The sequence below is a fragment of the Aotus nancymaae genome, unplaced genomic scaffold, assembly GCF_030222135.1.
Source record: "Aotus nancymaae isolate 86718 unplaced genomic scaffold, 86718_ANA_hifiasm-v0.15.2.pri h1tg000059l, whole genome shotgun sequence".
In the NCBI taxonomy this organism is placed as follows: Eukaryota; Metazoa; Chordata; class Mammalia; order Primates; family Aotidae; genus Aotus; species Aotus nancymaae.
The window spans coordinates 41,596,898-41,624,330 of NW_026988473.1; the positions used below are offsets into that span (position 1 = coordinate 41,596,898).

Sequence of the window (27,433 nt, forward strand, 5' to 3'; positions counted from 1 at the left end):
GTACACCAAAGTATGTCAAGGCTGGGTCTGTATGTGAAAAATTCCTTAATTCATTGCCTGGGCAAAAACACAGGTTGGCTGCCCTACGCAAAACTTATTTTCTAAACAGGGCAAAAGCAGCAAGCGCGTGCCCCCATCCCTGGCACGCGTGCATCTGAGTAGGAGGTGAGCGCACAGCAGGTGCCAGAATTTGATGAGTAATGTGCATCCGAGACAGGACCACAGCGCTGCCGTGTGCGCCTGCGCAGCTTCACGAGCGTCTAGACACCGGTAGCCGAACCCCTGGCTCGAGACCTGTCTGTTAAGCTGTTGTGGCGCCGCCGTTTTGGATCTACGCGCCCACCCGTGACACCCAGAGAACCCAGGCCTGGCAAGTAAACCCTCGACCTTCTCACTTTCCCTACCCAGAGCTCACAAGGAGCACCAAGATGACGAGGCAACGCAGCGCGCACGGGCCAACAGGGAAGCTGCTCTCCACTTAGCCACACCCCTTTGGTCGCTAAAGAGCCTAGTCCCTGCCCCTTGGGCCGACGCCAGCAGCCACGTATCACGTTTGTACGAATCTCGGCCTAAAAGCGGAAGTTACGCAGGGACTCGCGAGCTCCATGGCGGCCCTGAAAGGATATAGGCCGTGGAGGGAAGGGGGCGGGCAGACGGCATAGGAAGGCGCCGGAAGTGGTCTCGTAGAGGTGGGGTGGGAGTGGGACTGCCGAGGCAGTGCACTTGGCTGTAGCTGGGCGCCTCGGTTAGGTGTGCTGTCAGTCCTTTCCGAGTGCCTGGCCTTAGTCTCTCCCGCCTCGGCCCACCATGGACTTCAGAGAAATTCTCCTAATAGCTTCCAAGGGACAAGGTGTCAACAATGTGCCGGTAAGTAGCAGCTGGGGCTTCAATGTAGGGGATCCCAGTCTTCCAAGTTCTGAATGTGTGTGGCCCATGGAACTTCTAGGCAGCCGCCCATCGGTTCCGGGAGGGGAAAGACCAGGACGCCTTATTTCCTTTTTCTGGGCTTATACTCTTGGGAACTCGGGGAGGGGAAAGGGCTTGAACGAGATGCAGGAGCTTTCCTGTGAATGGGTTTCGCCGGCTTATTTACCCCTGCATCAGGGACTTTGCGGTTTGGGTGTTTTAGTTAGAATTGCGTGAAAGCGGTGAGTGAGCCGTGCCTGGCATGCAGTAGATTCTAGCGCTGGTAGTTTTTGGCTTCGGCGTAAACTTCAGCCCAGAGGTTGGGAAAGAAGCATGTATGGAAGGGAGTTAGAGGCTTTGGGGTACTTGGCCTGATAGCCTTTTGGCTGGCTTCTCATCGATCTTCAGGTCAAACATTTAGTGATTTCTTTAAAGAATTCTCTGACTCGGCCCCACCCACTCAGCCACCGAGGTGATTAAATTATCACCTCCCAGGGGATGGGTATCTTTTGTTTGGGAAAGAGAAGTTTAGCAGATTCCACGAAATCCTTGGCCAACAGAACAGGTGAGCTAGTTTCAACTTCCGTTTACTTGTAGCTTTCCAGATTTCAGTCTTTGTTTAAAATAGGTCCTATTTGCTCAGTAGATGTTTGTCAGTTCGCTTACAGTCGCAAGAGCGGTGTAAGACTTAAATGCTAAAGTGGTGGAGAGCGCCTGGTTTCTGGGGTTGTGGCTGTTTTGCATAAGCTAATCATTTCCAGATCGTCAAATGGTACCCACAGCACAGCTGTAAACCGACGAGTTGCATTGTGATGCCTGCGGTTTAAGGAGGGAGGTGTAGAACTAAAACGACTGTCAAAGTCAATTCAGCTAGAATTTATTGAGCTCCCAAGAAGTGCTCTTCATTTCCTAGATTTTCGTATATTGCAATATTCGTTTTTTAACTCTTCTGCCGCTTTTGTCTTCTGAGTGCAGTTCATTCTTTTATCCCTTTGAAAATATTGATCTGAAAAAAGTCTGTATGTTTATAAATACATGTATACACACACACAGCCATCCCCTATCCCAAGCACTCTGAATAATCATTCCTCTAAGCCATGAGTTATGAGTTATAAGCTTTGCATGTTGAAGGTATTGACTCAAACCTTTGAAACCCAGATCAATAGATATACTTTGATCTGTAAATTTTCCAGATGAATTAATATTGGGTCTAGTAACCATTCGTCTTTGGATAATTTGGTCAATATTTCATTCTAGATCTTACTGAATTTCAGTAGAGGTCAAAGATAGTACTAACTTTGATGCCCAGGACTGTTCTATGGAAGAAACAAAACTAAGTCATTTATTCTAAAAGCCAGTAGCTGCTGGGAGAGAAGCAGACAGATATTCCTAGAGCAGAAAATTTCAAAATATGTATATATTTTATAATATATGCATTATCTATCTATCTATGATTGGAATAACAGAGGAATCAAAAAGGGAAAAAAGTAAATTAAAATTTAATAGATGGCCGGGCACAGTGGCTCAAGCCTGTAATCCCGGCACTTCGGGAGGCCAAGGTGGGTGGATCACCTGAGGTCAGGAGTTCGAGACCAGCCTGACCAATATGATAAAACCCTGTCCCTACTAAAAATACAAAAGTTAGCCAGGTGTGGTGGCATGTGCCTGTAATGCCAGCTACTCGTAAGGCTGAGACAGGAGAATTGCTGAAACCCAGGAGGCGGAGGTTGCAGTGAGCCGGGATCCTGCCATTGCACTCCAGCCTGGGCAACGAGCAAAACTCCATCTCAAAAAAAATTAATAGATAATATAGATATATATTACATATATTTTATGTATCATGCTTTTCTCTGACCCCTCCCCACCAAAGCTAGTAAGCCCAGAAGTTTTAGTTAGCAGCATTATAATTCTTATCTTTTTATATGGAATTAAAGTCACAAAAGAAACTATTGAGGAGTAGAATAAGACTGTAGTTACTTTTCTTTTTTTTTTTTTTAAGATGGAGTCTCACTCTGTCAGCCAGACTGGAGGCTGGAGTGCAGTGGCACGATCTCAGCTCACTGCAACCTCCACCTCCCGGGTTCAGGCAATTCTCCTGCCTCAGCCTCCTGAGTAGCTGGGACTACGGGCACACGCCACCACATCCAGCTAACTTGTATTTTTAGTAGAGATGGGCTTTCACCATGTTGGCCAGGCTGGTCTCAAACTGCTGACCTCAAGTGATTCACCCACCTGGACCTCCTAAAGTGCTGGAATAACAGGTGTGAGCCACCACACCCAGCCAGATTTCATCCATGATCTTGCTTTAACTTGATTTATCTAACAGTTCTGTTTACTTTTTCTTTATCAGCTTAAAGTAATTTGGACACTTTCAAACATAAGGAATATTTACGCATCTCCAATATGCCCATACCCCATATTTAGCATATTAACATTTGCCCATATTTATTTCATCTTTTTGTAAATAAAGCTTTTTTCTTTTTTTGCCATCCATTTTAAAAGAAAGCTTTTTTCATCCTTTTGTTTGTTTGTTTGTTTTTTTATTTTGAGATGGAGTCTCACTCTGTTGCCCAGGCTGGAGTGCAAGTGGCAAAATCTTGGCTCACTGCAGCCTCCACCTCCCATGTTCAAGCTGTTCTGCCTCAGCCTCCGGAGTAGCTGGGAATACAGGCGTGTGTGTGTGCCACCAGGCCCAGTTAATTTTTTTGTATTTTCAGTAGAGACGGGGCTGGTATCAAACTCCTGGCCTCAAGTGATCAGCCTACCTCGGCCTCCCAAAGTGCTGGGAGTACAGGTATGAGCCACTGCCAGGCCTGTCTTGAAATGTTTCTTGACTTGGATGGTGGCTTACAGGGATACTTGCTTTGTAATAATTTGTTACATTGTACTCTATGTCTATGATATTTCACAATTTTAAAAGCAAATAGAGAATTAGAAACTATAATATCAATTAACAGCTTTATTTCTGGCTGGGCATTGTGGCTCACACCTGTAATCCCAGCACTTTGGGATACCAAGGCCGGTGGATCACCTAAGGTCAGGAGACCAGCCTGGCCAACGTGGTGAAACCACATCTCTACTAAAAATACAAAAATCAGTGGGGCATGGTGGTGCATGCCTGTAATCCTAGCTATTTGGGAAACTGAGGCAGGAGAATCACTTGAACCCTTGAGGCGGAGGTTACAGTAAGACAGAGGTAGCAGTGAGTGGAGATCATGGCACTGCACTCCAGCCGGAGCAACAGAGCGAGACTCTGTCTTAAAAAAAAAAAAAAAGAATAAAAGAGACAGCTACACCCCTCCCTGCCCTATATACGCCCTGCTGATATAAACTTAATTGATTGATTAATTGATCTGAGAACCACAGAGGCTTTGCAGTAATTAACAACTAGACTGCATCTCTCTGTTGATTGATTGATTTTTCCCTGTTAGCCACCTTCTCCTCCTACCTTCATTTGGAACCTCTGAGAGCTAATGCTCAAAATTTAAGTCTTCAGAGTTCTTAGGTCAGAGCTTTGCTATGGTAAGGAAATCCAGTGACTAGCAACCATTAGAGTAAAATCCAAAACCGGTACAGCCACTTCAGACCTTCAGACCTTTTTTTTTTTTTTTTTTTTTTGAGAGGGAATCTTGCTTTGTAACCAGACTGGAAGGCTGGAGTGCAGTGGCGAAATCTCTGCCTCCCGGGTTCAAGCGATTCTCCTGCCTCAGCCTCCTGAGTAGCTGGGATTACAGGCGCGTACCGCTACACCCAAATTTTTGTACTTTTAGTAGAGACAGTGTTTCACCATGTTGGACAGGATGGTTTTCATCTCCTGACTTCGTGATCTGCCTACCTCAGCCTCCCAAAGTGCTGGGATTACAGGTGTGAGCCACTGCGCCTGGCTAGAGCTCTTATCTTTTAAAGGTACCTATCGTATCTGGCTTGAGAAGCTATGAGTATTTCCCTAATCATCATTTTTTTGTTTCTTTTTAACAGAAATTGTTTTTATGTTAAAGGTAGAATGGCATCAGACCCAGAAATATTAGGCACACTATTATTTCCCAGTGGAAAACTGAAATAAATAATGACTGCTGATCAAGGTGATGAAACCAGTTGTTCTCACTGTTTATATATACAGAAGAAAAGATATTTTTGGTAAACTTGAACTTTTTCTCCCTGGGTTCTAGTAGGAAAAACAAAGTAGTTGTCTTGTTTTGGTACAATAGTAGAGCTTGGGATGTGGATTCTTACAGGTTTCACATGGCTATAATTTTTGTTGTTGTTGTTGTTTGAGACAAAGTCTCTGTTGCCCAGGCTGGAGTGCAGTGATGCAATCTTGGCTCACTGCAACCTCCACCACCCTAGTTCAAGTGATTCTCTGGCCTCAGCCTCCTGAGTGCTGGGACTGCAGCTGTGCGCCACCAGGCCCGGCTAATTTTTGTATTTTTAGTAGAGATGGGTTTTTGCCATGTTGGCCAGGCTGGTCTCAACCTCCTAGCCTCAAGTGATCTGCCCGCCTCGGCCTCCCAAAATGTTGGAATTACAGGCGCGAGCCACCACACCTGGCCATCACATAGCTATAATTGATGGCTTATAAAGCATAAGACAAGGTATGTGGTCTTTCTCCCAGTCAGACTGTGAAAAACAACCCAGAAAAGATACTGAAGCTCTGGTGTGACCGCCCCCAAACCAAAAGGTAAAGGGCAAACCTTCATGTGGTACCAGGTATTCCAGAATTTGGGGGTTTGCCTGTAGCCCCTTAAGGATAAGAACCACAGGTGCTGAAAGTTAGAGCCCAGGAGAGTAACTAGGACAGCAAATTCAGATGTCATCAGGGGTCAGGTAGATAATGTAAATTCTTGAAATAGTCTGGATAAAAAACGATAGGTGCGAAGCTCCCTGTATTTAAAAGAAGCCAATGATTTGCAACATTTTCTTTTAAAGAACAGTGTGGGCCAACAACAAAGTTTTTGTAGAAGACTTTTTTCTGCAGGTAACATTTGCTCTATAACGGATTGTAACTGGGTTGCTCCCCACCCTTGGATCTGTTAACCTTAATAATGAGGTCCTGGCAATATGATATTGAGCTTATTTGAGTGCTGTTTGAGGGTGGCTTCCTGGGGAGACGCAGACTCCACAGAGCAGACAGATAATCCTACAGCAGAACATTTCAAAATATGTATTTCAAGATGCATCCTCTCTGTGCCAGATAGTCCTGCCATATTAAGTAGAATATAATGTAACCCAGCATGCAGCTTTTTTTTTCTTAAACATGATTCTCCTATGGGATAGGGGGAGCTGTCTTTTAAAATATTCCGGTACCACATCTTTTGATACCAGGATCTGATTGCAACCCCCTTTGGAAAGGTCTTGCCAGCTCAATATTAAGAAGATTTGTGATCATATACCCAAGATAACGGAAGACATACATCCACATAAAAACTTGTACACAAATGCTCACAGCAGCATTATTCATAATAGCCAAATGAAGTGCTCCAAAATGGAGAGATTTGAGGATCTTTTATATAGGCAAGGTCTGAGGAAACAAGACTCTCTCTCTTAAAAAAAAGAAGTAAGGTGTGTTGTAGTCAGAACATTTGGGGCTGAGTTAGGAGATCTGGATTCTAATTCAGACTCTGCTATAAATTGTGTGATTGCCAGTAAATACACAGATGTCTCTGTTCAGGGCCATTTCTAACATAGAGGTTGGACTAGAGACTCCTTGAGACATCTATCTGATATAACATTTTATAACCAGGTATGTTTTTATAAACGCAGTAACAGTAAAATTTACATCTAACTCCATGGCAATTATGAATAGCATCTTTTGAGGCATGTTACTAATTTTTACCCTCTTAGCCACCCAGCTAAATAGTTCTAATGGAACCATTGGTTTTCCAGGCCTACTTTCGTTCCCTGACTCTGATGTTCTGAGAAAAATTTTTAAAATTGGTGATTATTAAAATTAAGGATGTGGCATTCTTTGAATATTCCTAACTCCTAATTCTAACCAGTTATAAATCTCTTATGTAAAGCCATCAGAAAATTTATATTTTCTACAATTAAAACAATATGTTATCTCCTGAGTAAAGAACAGCTCTCATGGAGGGATTGACTTTTTTTTTTTTTTTTTGAGACGAAGTTTCACTCTTGTTGCCCAGGCTGCTAGACTGGAGTACAATAGTGAGATCTTGGCTCAGCACAACCTCCACCTCCCAGGTTCAAGCGATTCTCCCGCCTCAGCCTCCTGAGTAACTGGTATTACAGGCATGCGTCACTGTGCCTGGCTAATTTTATATGTTTAGTAGAGACAGGGTTTCTTCGTGTTGGTCAGGCTGGTTTCGAACTCCCGACCTCAGGTGATCCGCCTACCTTGGCCTCCCAAAGTGCTGGGATTCCAGGCATGAGCCACCACACCCGGCCAGGGATTGACTGTTGATTCCAACATAACATACAGTATTTTGTGTACACTTATTTCTAGACTGACATCTCCTTATTTTCTTAATGTGACCGAGGTGATACAGTTTCAATGCAAGGAACAGATATGATTTAAAGTAACTTAATATTTTCTAAATCTGTTGGCTTCAGAATTACAAATCTTGGCAAAAACCTCTGATGTTGTATTTAAATGACAAGCATCACTGTGGTGGATCATTCATTGGGGTGTAGCAGAATGACTGAGTTGGCTTGCAGTGTAATAAAATGAATATGCTTAGGATAAAAGAAACTCTTGTCCAGCTGCTTTTCATGAAGCTCAAACAATGAAGCAGCCTGGTGCCTTGAATCAGATTCAGAATTGATGGGTGCATCTTGATGTGCTGCTGCTAGAACTAAAGATGATCATCTGATGCAGGGGTGGGGGGGTACCAAATAGTTCTTCTGGCTTGTTAAGTAGTATAAAATGTAATCCAGCCTGAAGATTTTTTTTTTTTTTTTTTTTTTTTTAATGATTCTCCACTGGGCTACTCCTGTGTGGGACTGGGGAGCTGTCTCTTAAAATATTCCCCATTACAACACATCTTTTGATACCAGGGTCTGATTGCAACCCCCTTTTGAAAGGTCTTGCCTGCTCAATGATAGATAAAAAGATGTGTGGTCATATACCTAAGAGAAAGGAAAATGTGCATCCACATAAAAACTTGTACACAAATGTTCACAGCAGCATTATTCATAATAGCCAAAAAGTAGGGACAGTCTGAATATTCAGCTGATGAATATAAAAATAATAGATGGTATATCTATACAATGGAATATTGTTCAGCCACAAAAGGAAGGAAATACTGATACATGCTACAACATGAACCTTGAAAACATGCTATGTGAAAGAAACCAGATACAAAAGGCCACTGTATCTGTCAGTGTTCTCCACAGAACCAGTAAGATTCATTTCAGGAAATTGATTATGGGGGCCTGACAATCATGGCTCACTGCAGCCTCTACCTGCTGGACTCAGGCCATCCTCCTACATCAGCCGTGTAGCTAGTACTACAGGCGTGTATCATCATGTCTGGCTAAGTTTTGTATTTGTAGAGATGGGGTCTCAGTATATTGACCAGTCTAGTCTTGAACTCTTGGGCTCAATTAATCTTCCCACCTCAGCCTCCCAAAGTCTTGGGATTACAGACATGGAGCCATCATGCCCGGCCACTGAAAGATGTTTATAAAGATGATCTATGGTGACCCAGTCTTTTTTTTTTTTTTTGAGACAGTCTTGCTCTGTTGCCAGACTGGAGTGCAGTGGCGTGATCTCGGCTCACTGCAACCTCTGCCTCCCTGGTTCAAGCAATTCTCCTGCCTCAGTCTCCCAAGTAGCTGGGACTACAGGCACGCACCACCATGCCCGGCTAATTTTTGTATTTTTAGTAGAGACGGAGTTTCACCATATTGGCCAGGATGGTCTTGATCTCTTGACCTTGTGATACGCCTGTCTCGGCCTCCCTAAGTGCTGGGATTACAGGCATGAGCCACCACGCCTGGCTGGTGACCCAGTCTTTTTTTACGTTGTGAACCTAAACTTTTCCTAAGAGTGTTTTAATATTTTATTGGTACCTGTGCTGTTGAGTGCTTTTTTTTTGAGACAGGGTCTTACTCTGTTGCTCAGGCTGGAGTGCAGTAGCACAACCACGGCTCACTGTAGCCTCCATCTCCCTGGCTGAGACAATCCTTCTGCCTCAGCCTCCCGAGTAGCTGGGACCACAGAGGTGTGCCCCTGTGCCCAGCTAATTTTTAAATTGTTTGGAGTGACAGGGTCGCCCAGTGTTGCCCAGGCTGGTCTTGAACTCCTGTGCTCAAGCGATCCTCTCGCCTTAGCCTCCCAAAGTGCTGGGATTACAGGTGTGAGCCACTATGCCTGGACTGAGTACATTTTTGAGCTACAGAGAATATAAGAAATCGACTATCACTCAGTTCATGTAAACAAGATTAAGCCTCATTAAAGCAGTGCTGACCTTGCCTTACTACTGGCTTTTTAAGTTGTTTCCTAGAAGATCAACAAAATAGACATTTTATAGATTTATTGAATTTCTTCTGCATCATAAGGACAGGACAACAAGTATGGCAAAGTTGTTGGGTTAAATGTGAGGCCAGCTTAAGTAGCCTTTACAATTAGAGGTGTTTAAAAAAGGGCAGAATTTGAAATTGGCATATAAATTGATGAGAATAGGTGTATACTTCGAAAAAAAGCTATAAGTACTCTTTGTAATTCTTTTCTTCTTTTCTAGTTTTTTTTTGTAATTCTTTTCAAAGCAAATCAGTTCCTGAACACCACCTTCCTTGTTTTTCTGCCTTTCCTGTATTAGTGTTCCCTAAGTCAGTGTTTCTCCCCCCTCCCCACCAACTGAGTTTCACTCTTCTCACCCAGGCTGGAGTGCACTGGAGCAATCTTGGCTCCCAGGTTCAAGCATTTCAGCCTCCCAAGTAGCTGAAATTGCAGGTGCCTGCTACCACGTCCAGCTCATTTTTGTATTTTTAGTAGAGATGGGGTTTCACCATGTTGGCCAGGCTGGTCTCGAACTCCTGATCTCAGGTGATCTACCCACCTCAGCCTTCCAAAGTGCTAGAATTACAGACATGAGTCACCACGCCCAGACTAAGTCATTGTGTCAGTGTGTTTTTTTTTTTTTTAGGTGGAGTCTTGCTTTCTCGTCAGGCTGGAGTGCTGTGGCACGATCTTGGCTCACTGCAACCTCAGACTCCCTGGTTCAAGTGATTCTCTTGCATCAGCTTCCTGAGTAGCTGGGATTACAGGCACGCACCACTGCGCCCGGCTGATTTTTGTATTTTTAGTAGAAAGAGGTTTCACCATGTTGGCCAGGCTGGGTCTCGAACTCCTAACCTTGTGATCCACCCACCTCGGCCTCCCAAAGTGCTGGGATTACAGGCGTGAACCACCGCGCCCAGCAAGTCAGTGTTTCTTAAAAAAAGTACATATAGGGCCTGGATGTAAATGGTATACAAATATATCATTTAAAATATTTTTACATTTTTACAAAATTTTTTATTTTAATACTATGTATTTTTATATGAATTGGAAAAATATAACTAGTTGTTCAAGTCAGTCATTTTATGGATATTATTGCTGAGGTAAAGCTATAATAACAGATCATGATGTTAGGTCTATGTTTTTTGGTTTTTTTTTTTTTTTTTTTGAGACCAAGTCTCACTCTGTTGCCCAAGCTGGAGTGCAGTGGCATGATCTCGGCTCACTGCAACCTCTGCCTCCCGGGTTCAAGCGATTCTTGTGCCTCAGCCTCCCAAGGAGCTGGGACAACAAGTATGAGTCACCATGCCTGGCTAATTTTTGTATTTTTAGTGGAGATGGGGTTTTACCAGAGTTCAAGGCCAGGCTGGTCTCAAACTCCTGACCTCAGGCGATCCACCTGCCTCGGCCTCCCAAACTGCTGGGATCACTGACGTGAGGCACTGTACCCAGCCAGGTCTGTATATTTTTTTAAATTAGTAAATAATAGTAGGGGTAGTATACCACAAAGACAAAAATCATAAAGGTAGAATGCAAATGACTGAAGCTTGGTAAACACTGCATTAAACTATGCCCTATTGGCTATTGGCTAGGCGTGGTAGCTTATGCCTGTAATCCCAGCATTTTGGGAGGCTGAGGCGGGTGGATTGCGAGGTCAGGAGTTCAAGACCAGCCTGGCCAATTCAGTGAAACCCCATCTCTACTAAAAATACAAAAGTTGCCAGGCATGGTGGCGCACACCTGTGGTCCCAGCTACTCAGGACGCTGAGGCAGAAGAATTGCTTGAACCCAGGAGGTGGAGGTTGCAGTAAGCCAAGATAGTGCCACTGTACTCCAGCCTGGCAACAGAGCAAGACTCCATCTCAAAAGGAAAAAAAATAAAACTGTGCCCCATTGACTCTGTTTACCAGTATCCAGTCAAGAGCAGCTTTTTGGTTCGTCATATCCCATTTTCTAATTCTTGCAGTCCCAGGTTAAGACAAAAGTTATCTATCCCAAAGTCATGTTAGATAGTGCTCAGTGCTAGGTTATCTAGACAGCAAACCAGTCCTGTTTTAAATAAGTAATGCCAATATTTGTATTTGCATTTTTCTTGGGGAAAACCTTATGTGGAACTTTGATTTGGCAGGCAACTCTATGAGGTATATAATGGACAGGGAAAGGAAAAGAAATGTTTTGGTTTTTTTTAAGAGATGAGTTCTTACCATGTTGCCTAGGCTGGCCTCTTAACTCCTGGGCTCAAGTGATCCTCCTGCCTCACCCTCCCAAAGTGCTGGGATTACTGGCGTGAGCCACTGCACCTGGCCAGGAAAATTTTAAGTGTTGGTGAAAAAGAAAATCCACCTTCCTCTGCTTCCAAATCCCTAATGGGGTGGAGTGGAGTGTGTGCATGCCTCCGCTTATGAGTTTTTGTATACCTTAACTTTGAATCCTATTCATGGTACCCTTTCCACAATGAAAATGTAAGCTCCTTGTGATTAAGACCTGTGTTTGTGGTTCTTTTCTTATAAACTAGGGCAATTATATATATATATATATGTATAGTTAGGTTAGCAGTATTCTCTTTCTCTTCTTCCTTTCCTTCTCCCTTTTTTCCTTTAAATATTGAGCCCTTGTCCACTAAGGAAAGAGTCTAAAATTAAATTTACAAAGATATGGACTATTTAAAGGATCTCACTGGGACCTAGCCAAGGTGACTGGGAAAGAAATATGGATGCTGTCTTGGGATTTCTCTCTATCAGGGATATGTCACTTCTCAGCATTACTATCATGCAAGATTTTCTGGTTGGATTAGAGCCTGCTTCCTTGGCCAGCTGTATCATTGGTAGTCTAATTTGGTTGGAACTTCCAGCCTGTTTCAAGGTATGTCGTATTTGACAGCCTTATAGTAAGCACATATCTTTTGGCTTTCCTCCAAGAATTTCATAAATATTTGGGAATACTTTTTTGATTTCTAAGTTGTTCCTAAGTTGTCTCCATTTGTTCTTGGACATGTTTCTTTTTCTGCTAGCCACAGCAACAGGTACATTAGATGAGAATGGCATCTGCCTAACAAAAAAGAGGACACTTTAAAAATCTCATTTCCTGGATTTAATGTGGAATGGTCCTAGAAGTGAATCATCCCTGGTCTGAATTTATTTTAGCTCTGTGTTTATCATATTTCTCTCATAATAGGTACTTATAAAGTGGAAATATTTTTCCTTTTGTAGTTCAAATTAACATAACTTGAGTTTAGTAATTTCTTGATGTAGTTACATAAAAACTGAGGTCCAAAGACTTCATCTGTGCCAGGATAATGTAAGCATTTTTTGAGTGTTACAGAAACCTGTCTAAAAGAGAGTTTGTGAGGCAAATTAACATTTAGTGAACATAAGAGCTACAGCTAAAAGTTACTGAGAATTGGGCCCTTCTTGCATAGATTTTTTGAAATGCTTTTTGCTATGGTTTGCCCCTAGCCTTTGTGTATGGTCAAAGTAAAACCTCAGTGTTTCCACTTTCTAAGAAAAATAACATGTAGCTTTAAGTCCCTACTAGAAAATCACCTGGGGTAGAGTAGTAAGGAGAGAAAATAGTTGTGAGGAGTATTATTTTCTGTTTGTTTGAAAAGTTGGACTTTGAAATCTTCATTCTAAGGAAGACAGAATTTCACTCTGTAGCCCAGGCTGGAGTGTAGTGGCGCAGTCTCGTCTCACCACAACCTCTGCCTCCCACGTTCAAGCGATTCTCCTGCCTCAGCCTCCTGAGTAGCTGGGATTACAGACATGCACCACCATGCCCAGCTAATTTTGTGTTTTTAGTAGAGATGGGGTTTCTCCATGTTGGTCAGGCTGGTCTCAAACTCCCGACCTCAGGTGATCCACATCGCCTCAGCCTCCCAAAGTGCTGGGATTACAGGTGTGAGCCACTGTGCCCAACCAGGAAGGCTATTTTTTAAAATCAGAATTTTATTCATTTACTTATTTATTTTTGAAACAGAGTTTTGCTCTGTCATCCAGGCTGTAGTACAGTGGCGTGAGCTCAGCTCACTGCACCTCTGCCTCCTGTGTTCAAACCATTCTCCTGCCTCAGCCTCCTGAGTAGCTGGGATTACAGGCATGCACCACCACGCCTGGCTAATTTTTGTATTTTTGGTAGGGACAGAGTCACTATGTTGGCCAGGGTGGTCGCCAACTGCCCACCACAGGCAATCGCCTGCCTTGGCCTCCCAAAGTGCTGGGATTACAGGCGTGAGCCCTCCGTGCCCGGCCTAAATCAGGATTTTTTTTTTTTTTTTTTTTTTTTGAGACAGAGTCTCACTCTGTCGCTGGGCTGGAGTACAGTGTGTAGTAGCACAATCTCAGCTCTCTGCAATCTCCGCCTCCCAGGTTCAAGTGATTCTCTTGCCTCAGGCTCCTGAGTAGCTGGGATTACAGGTGTCTGCCACTATGCCCAGCTAATGTTTTGTATTTTTAGTAGAGATGGGGTTTCACCATGTTGGCCAGGCATTCCTGACCTGACTCAAACTCCTGACCTTGTAATTCGCTCGCCTTGGCCTCCTAAAGTGCTGGGATTACAGGCATGAGCCACTGCACCTAGCCACTATCAGAATTTTAAAACACAAATAATCCATTCTTCGAAGTGGTGATTTCATTTAGTTATCTAGTCCAGGTACTTTTTTTGGAAAATAGCCTGAAAACAGTGTTTCTGTGAATTGTTAATTTATGCATTATGCGTTATTTTGGGGTGTTACATAGAATATAATAGAATATGTAACATCCCAAATTGTACTCAAAAATAGCCATACATAATAAATATTTAGTCTGAAATTTTATAGCTAAGCTTTACTATGAGTTATATGATCTTTCAATTATTCAGAATAGGTTTCACAGTTAACATTTATACCTCTTATTACCTGGCACAGTGCCTTATACCTAATAATACATTTTAAAAGTTATAAATTGCTTATAACTTTTACTGTTTTTATTTTTAGAAAAGGTATAGTTTGGCAGTGGGGCCTCCAAAAAAAGACCCAAAAGTTAAAGGTGTCCAATCAGCAGCTGTACAAGCTTTTCTTAAAAGGAAAGAAGAGGAGCTCAGACAAAAAGGTATGTATCTATAGCCTTATTCTCAATTTTAAAGTCTTCCATCTTCACATCCAGTTTGTACTAAACCAGTGGCTATTTATAAAAACATAACAGGCCAACAGATTTGGGAGGGGGTGCGTGTGTGCGTGTGTGTGTGTTTGTGTGTCCAGGTTAACTGACTGTGTGTGTATTCATGGCTATACATATCTTATCTTGATCATTGGTATAAAAGTTTTCTTTTTTCTCCCCTTGAAGTAACAGCTTTTTAGGGGTTAGTAACCATGTCTTCTAATTGGACATAGTAAGTCCCCAATAAGAACTCCAGTCTTTCTTTAATTTAACCTTGGTTCTGAAAGTGTTTCTACTCATTTTGTATTAACAGAATACTATCTAAAAGGCTAAAATAGAGATAAGTTTTAAAGCCTTTATCTTGAATAGTTCTACTTAATGCAAATACAAAGAAACTGATTCAGTATGTTTAAGTGTTCACTGAATTATAATTAATAACAACTGCTAAGTGGATACTGATGTTCCCTTAACTTGGTAATGTATTCAGTTTGCAGTATTTTCTTTTCTTCTTTTTTTTTTTACTTTTTTTTTTTAGAGATGGGGTTTCTCCATGTTGGTCAGGCTGGTCTCGAACTCCCGACCTCATAGTCCGCCCACCTCAGCCTCCCAAAGTGCTGGGATTACAGGCATGAGCCACTGTGCCCATCCGAAGTATTTTCTATATTTAAAGCTGAAAACCAAGACTCTCACTTGCTTAGTCATATAGAAAAACCCATATGTCTCCTACTCATTATGTAAAAAATGACTCAATTGATACTTGTTCAAATGACTTCCTCATTTAATTCCTAGATGTCTTCAAACTGTAACCTGAACATTGTGTTTTCACTTGAGCATACTGGAGTCTTAAAATAATTTATTTTTGTTTTGTCCCTTTTAGCCTTAGAGGAGAAAAGGAGAAAAGAAGAACTAGTGAAAAAGCGAATTGAGCTCAAACATGACAAGAAAGCAAGAGCTATGGCCAAGAGGACAAAGGATAATTTCCATGGTTATGATGGGATCCCTATTGAGGAAAAGTCAAAGAAGAGGCAGGCGACGGAAAGCCGTACCAGCCAAGGAACCGACCGAGAGTATGAAATGGAAGAAGAGAATGAATTCCTTGAATACAATCATGTAGAGTCAGAGCAGGAGTATGAGGAAGAGCAAGAACCTCCCAAAGTTGAGAGCAAACCAAAGGTCCCCCTTAAAAGTGCCCCACCACCCATGAACTTCACTGATTTACTCAGACTGGCTGAGAAAAAGCAGTTTGAACCAGTGGAAATCAAGGTAGTGAAGAAATCAGAAGAGCGACCTATGACTGCAGAAGAACTTAGGGAGCGAGAATTCCTTGAACGAAAGCATAGGAGAAAAAAACTTGAGACAGATGCTAAACTACCTCCAACTGTGTCCAAAAAGACACCCTCTCAGAAAGAAAGTGTGGGCACAAAACTTAGCAAAGGTTCTGGAGACAGGCATCCTTCTTCCAAAGGAATGCCCCTTCCTCATGCCGAGAAGAAATCAAGACCCAGCATGGCCAATGAGAAGCACTTAGCTTTGTCTTCATCCAAATCCATGCCAGAAGAGAGGATCAAGGCAGGATCTGGCAATAGCTCCCAACCCTTACTTCGTGAGGTTCATGACAGACCTGTTTTCAATGGAGCTGGAAAGCCTCATTCCAGCGCCTGTTCACCAAGTATCCCAAAGACTTCTGCTAGCAGGACTCAGAAATCTGCTATGGAGCACAAAGCCAAAAAATCTCCGTCTCATCCTAGCCATTCCAGGCCTGGGCCCATGGTCACCCCACACAATAAGGCTAAGAGTCCAGGTGTCAAGCAGCCAGGCAGCAGCTCTAGCTCAGCCCCTGGGCAGCCCAGCACAGGGGTTGCTCGGCCCACAATTAGTTCTGGCCCTGTGCGCAGGCGCCAGAATGGCAGCTCCAGCTCAGGACCTGAGCGATCAATCAGTGGGTCCAAGAAGCCAACCAATGGCTCACATCCCTCTGGGCGGACAGTCACTGGTACATGTGGCCCTGGACAACCTGCAAGCAGCTCAAGTGGCCCTGGGCGACCTATCAGTGGTTCAGGTAGTTCTGCAAGACCGTTGGGCAGCTCTCGTGGCCCTGGGCGGCCTATGAGCAGTCCACATGAACGTCGACAACCAGTGAGTGGCTCAGGCCCCCCTGGGCGGTCAGTCAGTGGCCTGGGGAGATCCATAAGTAGCTCAATTCCAGTTGGACGGACTGTCAGTAGTTCAGTCCCAGGAAGACCAGTGAGTAGCTTGGGACCTGGGCGAACAGTTAGTAGCTCAGGTCCCACCATAAAGCCTAAGTGTACTGTTGTCTCAGAAACAATTTCTTCCAAGAATATCATTAGCCGGTCCAGCAATGGACAGATGAATGGAATGAAGCCTCCCCTATCTGGCTACAGATCTGCCCAAGGTAAAATTTCCCCTCACCCTGAAGAGTATGTATTTGTCATAAGGGAATTGGAAAGAGTTTTTATATTATCAGGGACTCTGTGAACCCTTCATGTGCTGCCCTTTAATGTACTGTAGTGTTGATAGAATCCTGATGTTTTATCTGCCCTATGGTTTAGAGTTCCTTATTTTTTTTGTTTTTGAGACAGGGTCTTGCTCTGTTGCCCAGACACAGTCATAGGCTCAAGCTATTCTCCCACCTTAGCTTCCAAAGTAGCTGGGACTATAGGTGTATGCCACCATGGCCAGTTAACTTTTTATTTTTTATAGAGATTGGGTCTCAGTATGTTACCTACACTTGTTTCAAACTCCTGGGCTCAAGGCATCATCCTTCCTTAGCTTCCCAAAGTGCTGGGATTATAGGCATGAATCACCATTTCCTGCCAAGAGTTCCTTTAATGATCATGACTTGGAAAGGTCTTTAAAAAGAGACTTGTCTAGGATCTCTATGTTCACCCTTGAAACGTCCCCAAGTGTGATAAACTTAGCTTTGTGATTTGTGAACATTCAGGGTGAATGTACATGACTTATATATGCTACAGTGGATGAAGTAATGTACTTTTTCCTGAGGACTAAAGATATCTGTCTTCAAGGATCAGAGTGTCATTGTCAGCTTATTCAGCAGATATTTCTTGGGCACCCATTATGTGCCAGGAACTGTTTTTAGACTGTCCTTGTGTTTCTGCTCGTTATAATGGCTAGTATCAAGGTCCTAAACACTGATCCTTCAGGAATCTACTGTCCCAAGGTACAGGATCATTGGTGGCACCTGCTAGTTGCTAGGTCATAGTTGTTTCATGCTAATAGGCATTTATTAAAGCACTCATTAGGCACCATGGAGAATATAAAAGGGAACCAATGATTGAATTACTTGTTTTAAATTTCCTAGTTCAGCTAGACCATTGATTCTTTTTTGTTGTCGTTTTTGAGAGGGAGTCTCGCTCTGTCACCCAGGCTGGAGTGCAGTGGCACGATCTCCACTCACTGCAACCTCTACCTCCAGGGTTCAAGCAATTCTCCTGCCTCAGCCTCCTGAGTACTGGGATTTGTACAGGCACGCGCCACCACACCCAACTAATTTTTCTATTTTTAGTACAGACAGGGTTTCATCATGTTGGTCAGACTGGTCTTGAACTCCTGACCTCGCGATCCACCCGCCTTGACCTCCCAAAGTGCTGGGATTACAAGTGTGAACCACCGCGCCTGGCCATCCATTGGTTCTTTAGGAGGGCAATTTTGCCCTCAAGGGGACTTTTGGCAATCATCACAACTAGGGATGGGGGAATGCTACTGGCATCTACTGGATAGAGGCCAGGGATGCTGCTGACAGACAATGTGCAGGATAGCCCCCCGACAACAAATAATAATGTCACTGAATTAAGTTTGAGAAACTAAGCTAGGATACAAGCCATGCAAATTAAAAACAACTGTAGGCCGGGCGCGGTGGCTCAAGCCTGTAATCCCAGCACTTTGGGAGGCCGAGGCGGGTGGATCATGAGGTCAAGAGATCGAGACCATCCTGGTCAACATGGTGAAACCCTGTCTCTACTAAAAATACAAAAAATTAGCCAGGCATGGTGGCCCATGCCTGTAATCCCAGCTACTCAGGAGGCTGAGGCAGGAGAATTGCCTGAACCCAGGAGGCAGACATTGCGGTGAGCCGAGATCGCGCCATTGCACTCCAGCCTGGGTAACAAGAGCGAAACTCCGTCTCAAAAAAATAAATAAATAAATAAAAACAACTGTAGATGAACAGAAGAAGTATCTGTAATCAAAAACTAGAAAGTAGTTATTCCCAGATGCTGGACTGTTGATCAATGCCTGTCTTTTGCATTTTTTATGAGTCTTTTAGCAAAATGACAAAAATAAGGATAATGTAGTGAGTTTTTCCTACAGTCATACTTACTCAGTTTGAACAATATAATTCTGAGAATCGTGATCAACTTTAAATTTTTTTTTTTTTTTTTTTTTCTTTTTTTTTGAGACGGAGTTTCGCTCGTTACCCAGGCTGGAGTGCAATAGCGCGATCTCGGCTCACCGCAACCTCCGCCTCCTGGGTTCAGGCAATTCTCCTGCCTCAGCCTCCTGAGTAGCTGGGATTACAGGCACGCACCACCATGCCCAGCTAATTTTTTGTATTAGTAGAGACGGGGTTTCACCATGTTGACCAGGATGGTCTCGATCTCTTGACCTCGTGATCCACCCGCCTCGGCCTCCCAAAGTGCTGGGATTACAGGCTTGAGCCACCGCGCCCGGCCAACTTTAAATTTTTAAATGAAGTTGTGGTTATAGTAGATGGTAGTTACTACTTTTGGTGTTTTGGCAAAAGTTAATGATTCTATGGAGGTTTGTAAATTGCATTTTTAGAAATTTTACTGATCCTGGGCTGGGCACAGTGGCTCACACCTGTAATCCCAGCACTTTGGGAGGCCAGGGCAGGCAGATCATGAGGTCAGGAGATCGAGACCATCCTGGCTAACACGGTGAAACCCCATTTCTACTAAAAGTACAAAAAAATTAGCCAGGTGTGGTGGCATGCACCTGTCTGTCATGGCATGACTCCCAGCTACTCAGGAGGCTAAGGCAGGAGAATCACTTGAACCCAGGAGGTGAAGGTTTCAGTGAGCCAGGATCATGCCACTGCTCCAGCCTGGGTGACAGAGTGAGACTCTGTCTCCAAAAAAAAAGAAATTTTACTGATCTTGACCAGGCATGATGGCTCACACCTGTAATCCCAGCACTTTGGGAGGCCGAGGCGGGTTGATTACCTGAGGTCGGGAGTTCCAGACCAGCCTGACCAACATGGAGAAACCCTCTCTACTGAAAATACAAAATCAGCCGGCCATGATGGCACATGACTGTAATCCCAGCTACTTGGGAGGCTGAGGCAGAAGAATCGCTTGAACCTGGGAGGCAGAGGCAGAGGTTGCATTGAGCCTAGATCACACCATTTGTACTCCAGATGGCAACAAGAGCGAAACTCGTCTCAAAAAAAAAAGAAAAAAATTTATTCATCTTATAAATTCAGAAATATTGGCACTACTAAGCTAGAAAATTTAACAAGACATTTCTAGTAAGCCCTGGGATAAAACAGGAGTTCTATTCCTTCTGGATACCATGACACAGCAAGGATGATGACTCCGTGCTAAGGGCCAGCCTGCTTGCTCTGGTTTTTAAGGACACCATCTTAATGATAGCTCACAATTTCAGTTTACATAGAACTCCATTGGAACTATTTTAAGTTTTAACATCCTTATAAATAATGGTTTCTTAGGTCCTCAAAGGCTTCCCTTCCCTACTGGTTACAAAAGGCAGCGAGACTATGAAGAGGAAGATGACGATGATGAATATGACTCTGAAATGGAAGATTTTATCGAAGATGAAGGAGAGCCTCAGGAAGAAATATCCAAGCACATTAGAGAAATCTTTGGTTATGACCGAAAAAAGTAAGACTAAAGATAACTTTGATATACTTTTTTTATTTTGAATAATTCATGTCATGGTAGTAATAAACTAATAGTTGAGGCACTGAATACAATTCTTAATTAGGAACCCTTGGGTGATTATTATTTTAAATAAATTTTTAGCACTAAATATTTTATATTTAATTCAAAGTAGTTTATGTAGTTATTTGCATGAAGACCAAAAAATAACCTTTTTAAATTGTTATCGTTTGTTTAGTGAGAATGAAGCAGTTTAGTGTAGTAGAAGCAGATTGGCTCTTGAAAGAACAAGCCTTGTGTTCTTGGTCAGTCTGTTAACCAATCTGCTTCAGTTTCCTCTGGTCTAAAGTCTTTTCCTACCTCATGATGGTGATGAAGCTCAAATTAGATTATTATATATAAAATAATTTTCATATATACTGTAGTTTCCAATTTTAATATAAATTATCAAGTAAATGTAGGTGAGTGAGTTGAGGAAACATTGTAGGTTTGGTACCTTCATGAACATTAGCTTCAGAATAGTTCTCCTCTGAGGGTAATAAGGGCTTATCTAAAACTTGTCTTTACTTAAGAAACCTACCTCAATCCATCCTCCACTCCTGTCACTCGCTGCCAAGCAAGGAGTAATTCTAAATATGTGCCTGATTTAGTTTTAAAGGAGGTATTGATTTTTTAAATGAGAGGATGTAGTTTTTCAGAAAATTAAAGTTTTGTTCTCTTTTTATCATTTTGATTTCCTCTTACCAGATACAAAGATGAAAGTGATTATGCCTTACGTTACATGGAAAGTAGTTGGAAAGAGCAGCAGAAGGAAGAAGCAAAGAGGTAAACGTAAAATTTAACACACTTGTGCTAAAAATTTCCTTCTGCTTATTGCTACAGTTGCACCATTGGGAACTGGGGCTTTGGGCCACAGAATTCTGGATTCCTCTCCTGTTACTAGCTGTAGGGCCTTAAGACAAATTCCTTAGCAGTTCTGTTTTTACACTGGTTTTTGTTTTTATGGTTTGTTGTTTTTTTTGAGACGGTTTTGCTCTGACACCCAGGATGGAGTGCAGTGGCGTGATCTCAGTTCACTGCAACCTCCACCTCCAGTTTAAGCAGTTTCTCCTGCCTCAGCCTCCTGAGTAGCTGGGATTACAGGCGCCCACCACCATGCCCAGCTAATTTTATTTATTTATTTTTTGGAGAGACAGGGTTTCACCATGTTGGTCAGGCTGGTTTTGAACCCCTGACTTCAGATGGTCCTCCCGCCTCAGCCTCCCAGGGATTACAGGCGTGGGCTACTGCGCCCGGCTGGTTTTTTTTTTTTTTTTTTTTTTTTTTTTTTTTTTTTTTTTTGAGACGGAGTTTTTGCTGTTGTTACCCAGGCTGGAGTGCAATGGCGTGATCTCGGCTCACCGCAACCTCCGCCTCCTGGGTTCAGGCAATTCTCCTGCCTCAGCCTCCTGAGTAGCTGGAATTACAGGCACGCACCACTGTGCCCAGCTAATTTTTTGTATTTTTAGTAGAGACGAGGTTTCACCATGTTGACCCGGATGGTCTCGATCTCTTGACCTCGTGATCCACTGCGCCCGGCCTTTGTTTTTTTGTTTTTTAACAGAGATGGGGTTTCACTGTGTTGACCAGGCTAGTCTCAAATTCCTGGCCTCAAGTGATCCTCCCATCTCAGCCTCCCCAAGTGCTGAGATTACAGGCATGAGCCACTGCACTAGACTGTCACTGTTTGTTTTGTTTTTAAGAGACGGGGTCTTGCTTTATTATCCAGGCTGGTCCCAAAGTCCTGGGCTCAAGCAATCCTCCTGCCCTGGGTTCCCAAAGTGTTGGGATTATAGGTGTAAGCCACCACGCCCAGCCTATTCTCTTTTGTAAAATGAGAATATACTGTTTTACTCATTTAAGTATTATGAGGATTAAGACATGTGTACAAGGTGCCTAGTACAGTGCCCCACATGTGTAGGTACACAGTAAATGTTAGATGGTTCCCCTAATCCTGTTGTAGCTACTTCTTGCTGTTCTTTCTGCATCAGACACATCTCAGTCTTGGTAACCTGTAACATTGCTGACCTCAGGGATGTAGGTATATTCGATGTCCTCTGATTTCTGTTTGATAATATTCTCCATTAGGAGTAAAAAGTAATTACTTTGTTTATAGTATTTTGTTTGTTTGTTTGTTTTGAGACAGGGTCTTGTTCTGTCACCCAGGCTGGAGTGCAATGGCGTGATCTTGGCTCACTGCAACCTCTGCCTCCTGGGTTCAAGCAATTTTCCTGCCTCAGCCTCCCAAGTAGCTAGGATTACAGGCATGTGCCACCACACCCAGCTAATTTTTGTATTTTTAGTAGAGATGGGGTTTCATCATGTTGACCAGACTGTTTTTTTGTTTATTTGTTTGTTTGTTTTTAAGAGACAAGGTCTTGCTCTGTGGCCCAGGCTGGAATACGGTGGCACAGTCTCCTCTCACTGCAACCTCTGCCTCCTGGGTTCAAGCAATTCGTCTGCCTCAGCTTCCCAAGTAGCTGGGATTACAGGTGTGTGCCACCACACTCAGCTAATTTTTGTATTTTTTAGTAGAGACAGGGTTTCACTATATGTTGGCCAGGCTGGTTTCGAACTCCTGACCTCAGGTGATCCGCCTGCCTCAGCCTCCCAAAGTGTTGGGACTACAGGCCTGAGCTACCGTGCCTGGCCATAGTATTGATTATTATAGGTAAATAATTCACCTCAGTGTCAAGCCAGAGGATACTAAATCTTTTTCTCTCTCTTGCCCTTCCTCCCATCAACTAGATAAAATTTCAAACTAAAGTGTTGGAAAAGAACAAAAATAGAATGTTAGTTAATGAATAAATACTTCTTGCTGTTTATTTTTAAAAGCTTTTGAGATAAACTTTTATTATTTTAATGGAAATATAAAGTTTTGGGGGTGAGTTCTTTTTCCCAGTACAATTTGGTTCTGTGGCCCCTGGTAAAAAAAAAATCCCTACTAGTTTGTTTTCAGTGATAAAGGCTTGAGGCATTTTGAGAGCATCAGCACAATCCATGTGAGCTCCCAGTTGGAAATTTCATTCTTTTTAAGGAACGTGATCATCTCATGTATATTGATAAATACTCTTTAAAAATTCTTTGGCAGCTTAAGACTAGGTATGCAAGAGGACTTAGAGGAAATGAGACGTGAAGAAGAAGAAATGCAACGTCGAAGGGCCAAGAAGCTGAAGAGGCGTTAGCAGCTGCTTTTATTTTTGTGAAATTCTCTGCTGCAAGGATTTCCTGCCTTCAGACTGAAGCCCCCTTATCATTTTAGATTTATACTTTGGTACTCAAGGAGAAGGAATGCATACTGTTATTTGCAGGCTGTCATTTGAGCGTAAAATATTTTCAGATATTTTCCAGGGTGAAATCTGTAATGCAGATGATACAATGCCCACTTGTGCTCTTATGAAGTTAACTGTTCACAGATGCCAGCCTTGATCCTGATGAGCTATGCACTCTAATGTGGGGCCACTCACCAGTCAGCCAATCTTTTATTGTTCCTTTGCTACTTTGAAAGGAAAAAAAAGGTTGTCTCTTGACTTCTGTAATTCTTCTGCTAATCTGTGAGTAGGGCACTGCCCTGCTCCCAATCAAACTTAGTCTTTTTATTAGAAACCTGGACCTTCCATGAATGTTGCCAGCAATAAAGTGACTTGTCCTAATCTATGGATTGAGAACTTGAAAATGTAGAGTAGGATTTATAACTATCTTATGGATGTCATCCTGTGACTTTGAAGTACAAAGTAGAATAAATTATATTCTGTATTATTCATGGATTGGATGCTGAGCATTCTTACTCATTAATTTAGGTGGTTAGGAATTAATGAAAACATTTTCAAGTTAAAATACAGGTTATAACAGTGTAATATTCTTTTCTAAGTTTTCCTTTCAGTTATATTGGCTTTAGTGTAAGATAGACAAGGTCACTGTGCTGATTGATTTTTTTATCTAAAAAAAAAATCATTTTTATATTGAAGAAAAAATATTTTATTCAAACATGAAATTTGAAAGAGTAATAGTTTATAAAATAAGGAAGTAACGTGAGGTTCCCCACTCCCCTCCCCCATCATAAAGATATTTTGAAATCCCAAGGTGCCCCCATACCTCTTGACATTAATGACTTTTCATTTTTAACTTGAATTTGTTAGCAAATATTAAAGGCAGAAAACCAAAAACTAAATTTATGGTTATCAAGAGCACCACCTTCTGTTTTTGCCCATATTGCACTTTGATTTCAAACTATGCACTGTGAAGAGATTTTTCCCCCGGGGTAGGAAGGGATGTTCCCTGTTATCAGTATTTTACTGAGCTGTGGAAATTCATTTTTACCCTTTTAAAGTCATAAATATAGACTTGATATCCCTTAAGCTTCAAGTCCAAGCAGTTCCAGTCAGGCTGACTTAGGATGAGGCTGGAAGGAAGCCAAGTCTCAAGAACTGTCTGCAACAGAAAATGAGAGATGATGCTAGAGAGCATTTATCCTTGACCGTAAGTACGAAGGCTTGGGGGAAGTAAGACATCAGCTTGTATGACAGTTCTACAATAAATGTTCTGGCTATCTTAAGCCATTGTATGGTGGGGATTAGGAAGTAAGAGGGATTGTCCTGCAGCAGGCCCTTATACTTCAGCGGGCCAAATGTTTTGGTTTATTCCTTTTTATCCATAAAGTCTTTATTCTTCAAGTTTGGGTATTACAGATTACCATCATTAGCCTTCCTTAATGGGACCATATGAGGCAGTCTTTTAAGACTGACTCGTTTTGAATTGAGTTTCAAACTTTCAAAATGCAAAGATTTAATTTTTAAATTGAATCCCATGAAAGGTGTCTTCATCACTAGGAATAACACCCTTTGTAACTATGTATAGAACTATCACACTGGTAGCAGAAAATCCTATTGATTTCATCTCACCCATCTCAAATACCTTCAGTGAAATTGATTTAAGGGTAGTGTGATGTCCCATGTAATAAAATAGGCTTAGAACATCAGTTCCTCTGCTGCCATTTATGTGTTTTTATTCCCCCTTCAAAAATTTTTTCTTGGATATATATTTTTTTCAACATTCAGACTCTGAAATCTGTCATTACAATCAAGTGCTTGTCACAGCTGAAAGATTTTTGGTGGCTTAAAGTGTACTAGCAGTAAATTTATGATATGGTACAGTTATTTGTACAGAAAGGTACCATTGTGTTAGAATACATTTCCAGAACTTAGTAGGAAGAATCAGGTTTTAACTTTACGTGTCTGTTACTTCTGAGTGCATTTCTATAATACAAATGTTGATGTGCATCAACATTATAAAAGAGCACTTCTGTGGCTCAATTAAAAGGAAAAAAAAGGTTAAGTCTTTTAAATTTTGGCCTTGCTTCCAAATCCTGTCTTCCATGTTATTCTTCTGCACTTCCTGACCATTCTTACAAAAAGCTCACAAACCTTTGAAGAAACTGGAGTAAGCTGTTATTTCATTAAGGTTTACAAATTAAATGCTTGATTTTTAATGTAGTCTCTACTGTTTTGATTTTCAGATTTTCTTAATTCAACATTTGAAGATGTGCCTTTTGGGTAATGTTAATCACGAATGTAGTAATATTTCATGATTGTAATAATGTTACATGATCATGGGTACAGCATTCTCTAACAAATGATGTGAAAGGAAAGGAGTTTTCATAAAACTCATGGCTCTGATTGCACAGTCCCACTTGCTTTTGACATTGCTGTGTCAACGCAAAGGGCACTTCTTTTAAGGCTACTTTCAGAACTTTATATTTTCTCTAAACTATAAATGCAGTTATGTCCAGTTGGAGGCCAGGGTACCACATGTCACAGGCAGCCTTACGTGTGTGCCATGAAAAGGTTCAAAGACTGTTAACAAAAAAGTCTGGCTGGGTGTGGTGGCTCACACCTATAATCCCAGCACTTTGGGAGGCCGAGGCGGGCGGATCACTTGACACCAGGAGTTTGAGACCAGCCTGGCCAACATGATAAGACCCCGTCTCCACTAAAAATACAAAAAAGTAGCCAGGCATGGTGGCACGTGCCTGTAATCCCAGCTACTGGGGAGGCTGAGGTGGGAGAATCGCTTGAACCTAGGAGGTGGAGGTTGCAGTGAGCCGAGATAGCACCACTGCACTCCAACCTGGGTAACAGAGCAAGACTCCGTCTCAAAAAAAAAAAAAAAGTCTGTGGGAACTCTCAAATTTTCATTTTTAATGTAATCCCCAAGATTTTCTCCAATAAATAAATTATTGTTTTATAACTTAAAAGCAGCTATTAGTAAATTTCTGAGATATAGCCAGAGACCAAAACATGTTTGGAGAGAGAATAAATATATGAAGAGAGACTGGTTGTTTTATTTTCAATGTGCTGAATATATTAGACTACTATTTATTTTTTGAGTGGATGTGATTATTCAGGCATTTAGTGTATGATTAAGAGTGAGATAGAGATTTCTTTGGCATTATTAAATCCATCCTGTCTTTTACATAATGGACAAATCAAGTTAAAATTTTAGATAGCTTAGCTTGTTTTCTGGTGCTGTTTGACCTGCAAGAGAATATACTTTTGCATATACAGGTGAAAGTTTTGCAATTTATGTATACAAGAAATTGTAGGCATTAAAAATATTTTATTGATATTTTTGCTGGTTTGCATTTATTGATCAAAACTTTGAGATATTTATCTCATCACCCTGAACATTTTTCCAGCTAGAAACCTCGGTAAACTCGTCACACTTCAGAGATAGGGTTTGCCTCTTGCACACACTCCTCTGCTTACGCTCCCTTACCCATTCATGCCTGCATGATGATGATAGTGCTTCTCTCCCCCTACCAGCTTAGAGAACTGTTCTGCTCTCAGACACCCATGTTAAGAGAACTGTTAGATGGTCAGAGCAACGGAATCTAGTTTAGTGGGTCAAGCTTTGGAAGTTTACTCAAATGGAGGGAGGACACAGAGCTGGGTATATGGTTTCTCTTGTCAAAATGAGCAGCGTCCTATCTCTTATAACAGCTT

General features: G+C 42.2%; 1 protein-coding gene across 1 annotated transcript; it reads left to right on the forward strand.

Moving 5' to 3' along the window:
- The first annotated feature begins 632 nt into the window (after positions 1-632).
- Positions 633-27,056, forward strand: SPTY2D1 (SPT2 chromatin protein domain containing 1). The gene is made up of 6 exons (XM_012456520.2): positions 633-867; positions 14,337-14,451; positions 15,377-16,912; positions 20,225-20,396; positions 21,141-21,218; positions 23,524-27,056. The coding sequence occupies exons 1-6, from the start codon at positions 808-810 to the stop codon at positions 23,615-23,617; spliced, it is 2,055 nt and encodes a 684-aa protein (XP_012311943.2). The 5' UTR covers positions 633-807; the 3' UTR covers positions 23,618-27,056.
- The last annotated feature ends 377 nt before the right edge of the window (positions 27,057-27,433 follow it).

What these genes read in the sequence shown, in the direction of transcription:
- SPTY2D1 (XM_012456520.2), top strand. Translation starts at nt 808, where the DNA reads ATGGACTTCAGAGAAATTCTCCTAATAGCTTCCAAGGGACAAGGTGTC. An exon ending in TTTGGTTATGACCGAAAAAA is followed by an intron (nt 20,397 to 21,140) that starts GTAAGACTAAAG and finishes TCCTCTTACCAG; the next exon opens with ATACAAAGATGAAAGTGATT. An exon ending in CAGAAGGAAGAAGCAAAGAG is followed by an intron (nt 21,219 to 23,523) that starts GTAAACGTAAAA and finishes ATTCTTTGGCAG; the next exon opens with CTTAAGACTAGGTATGCAAG.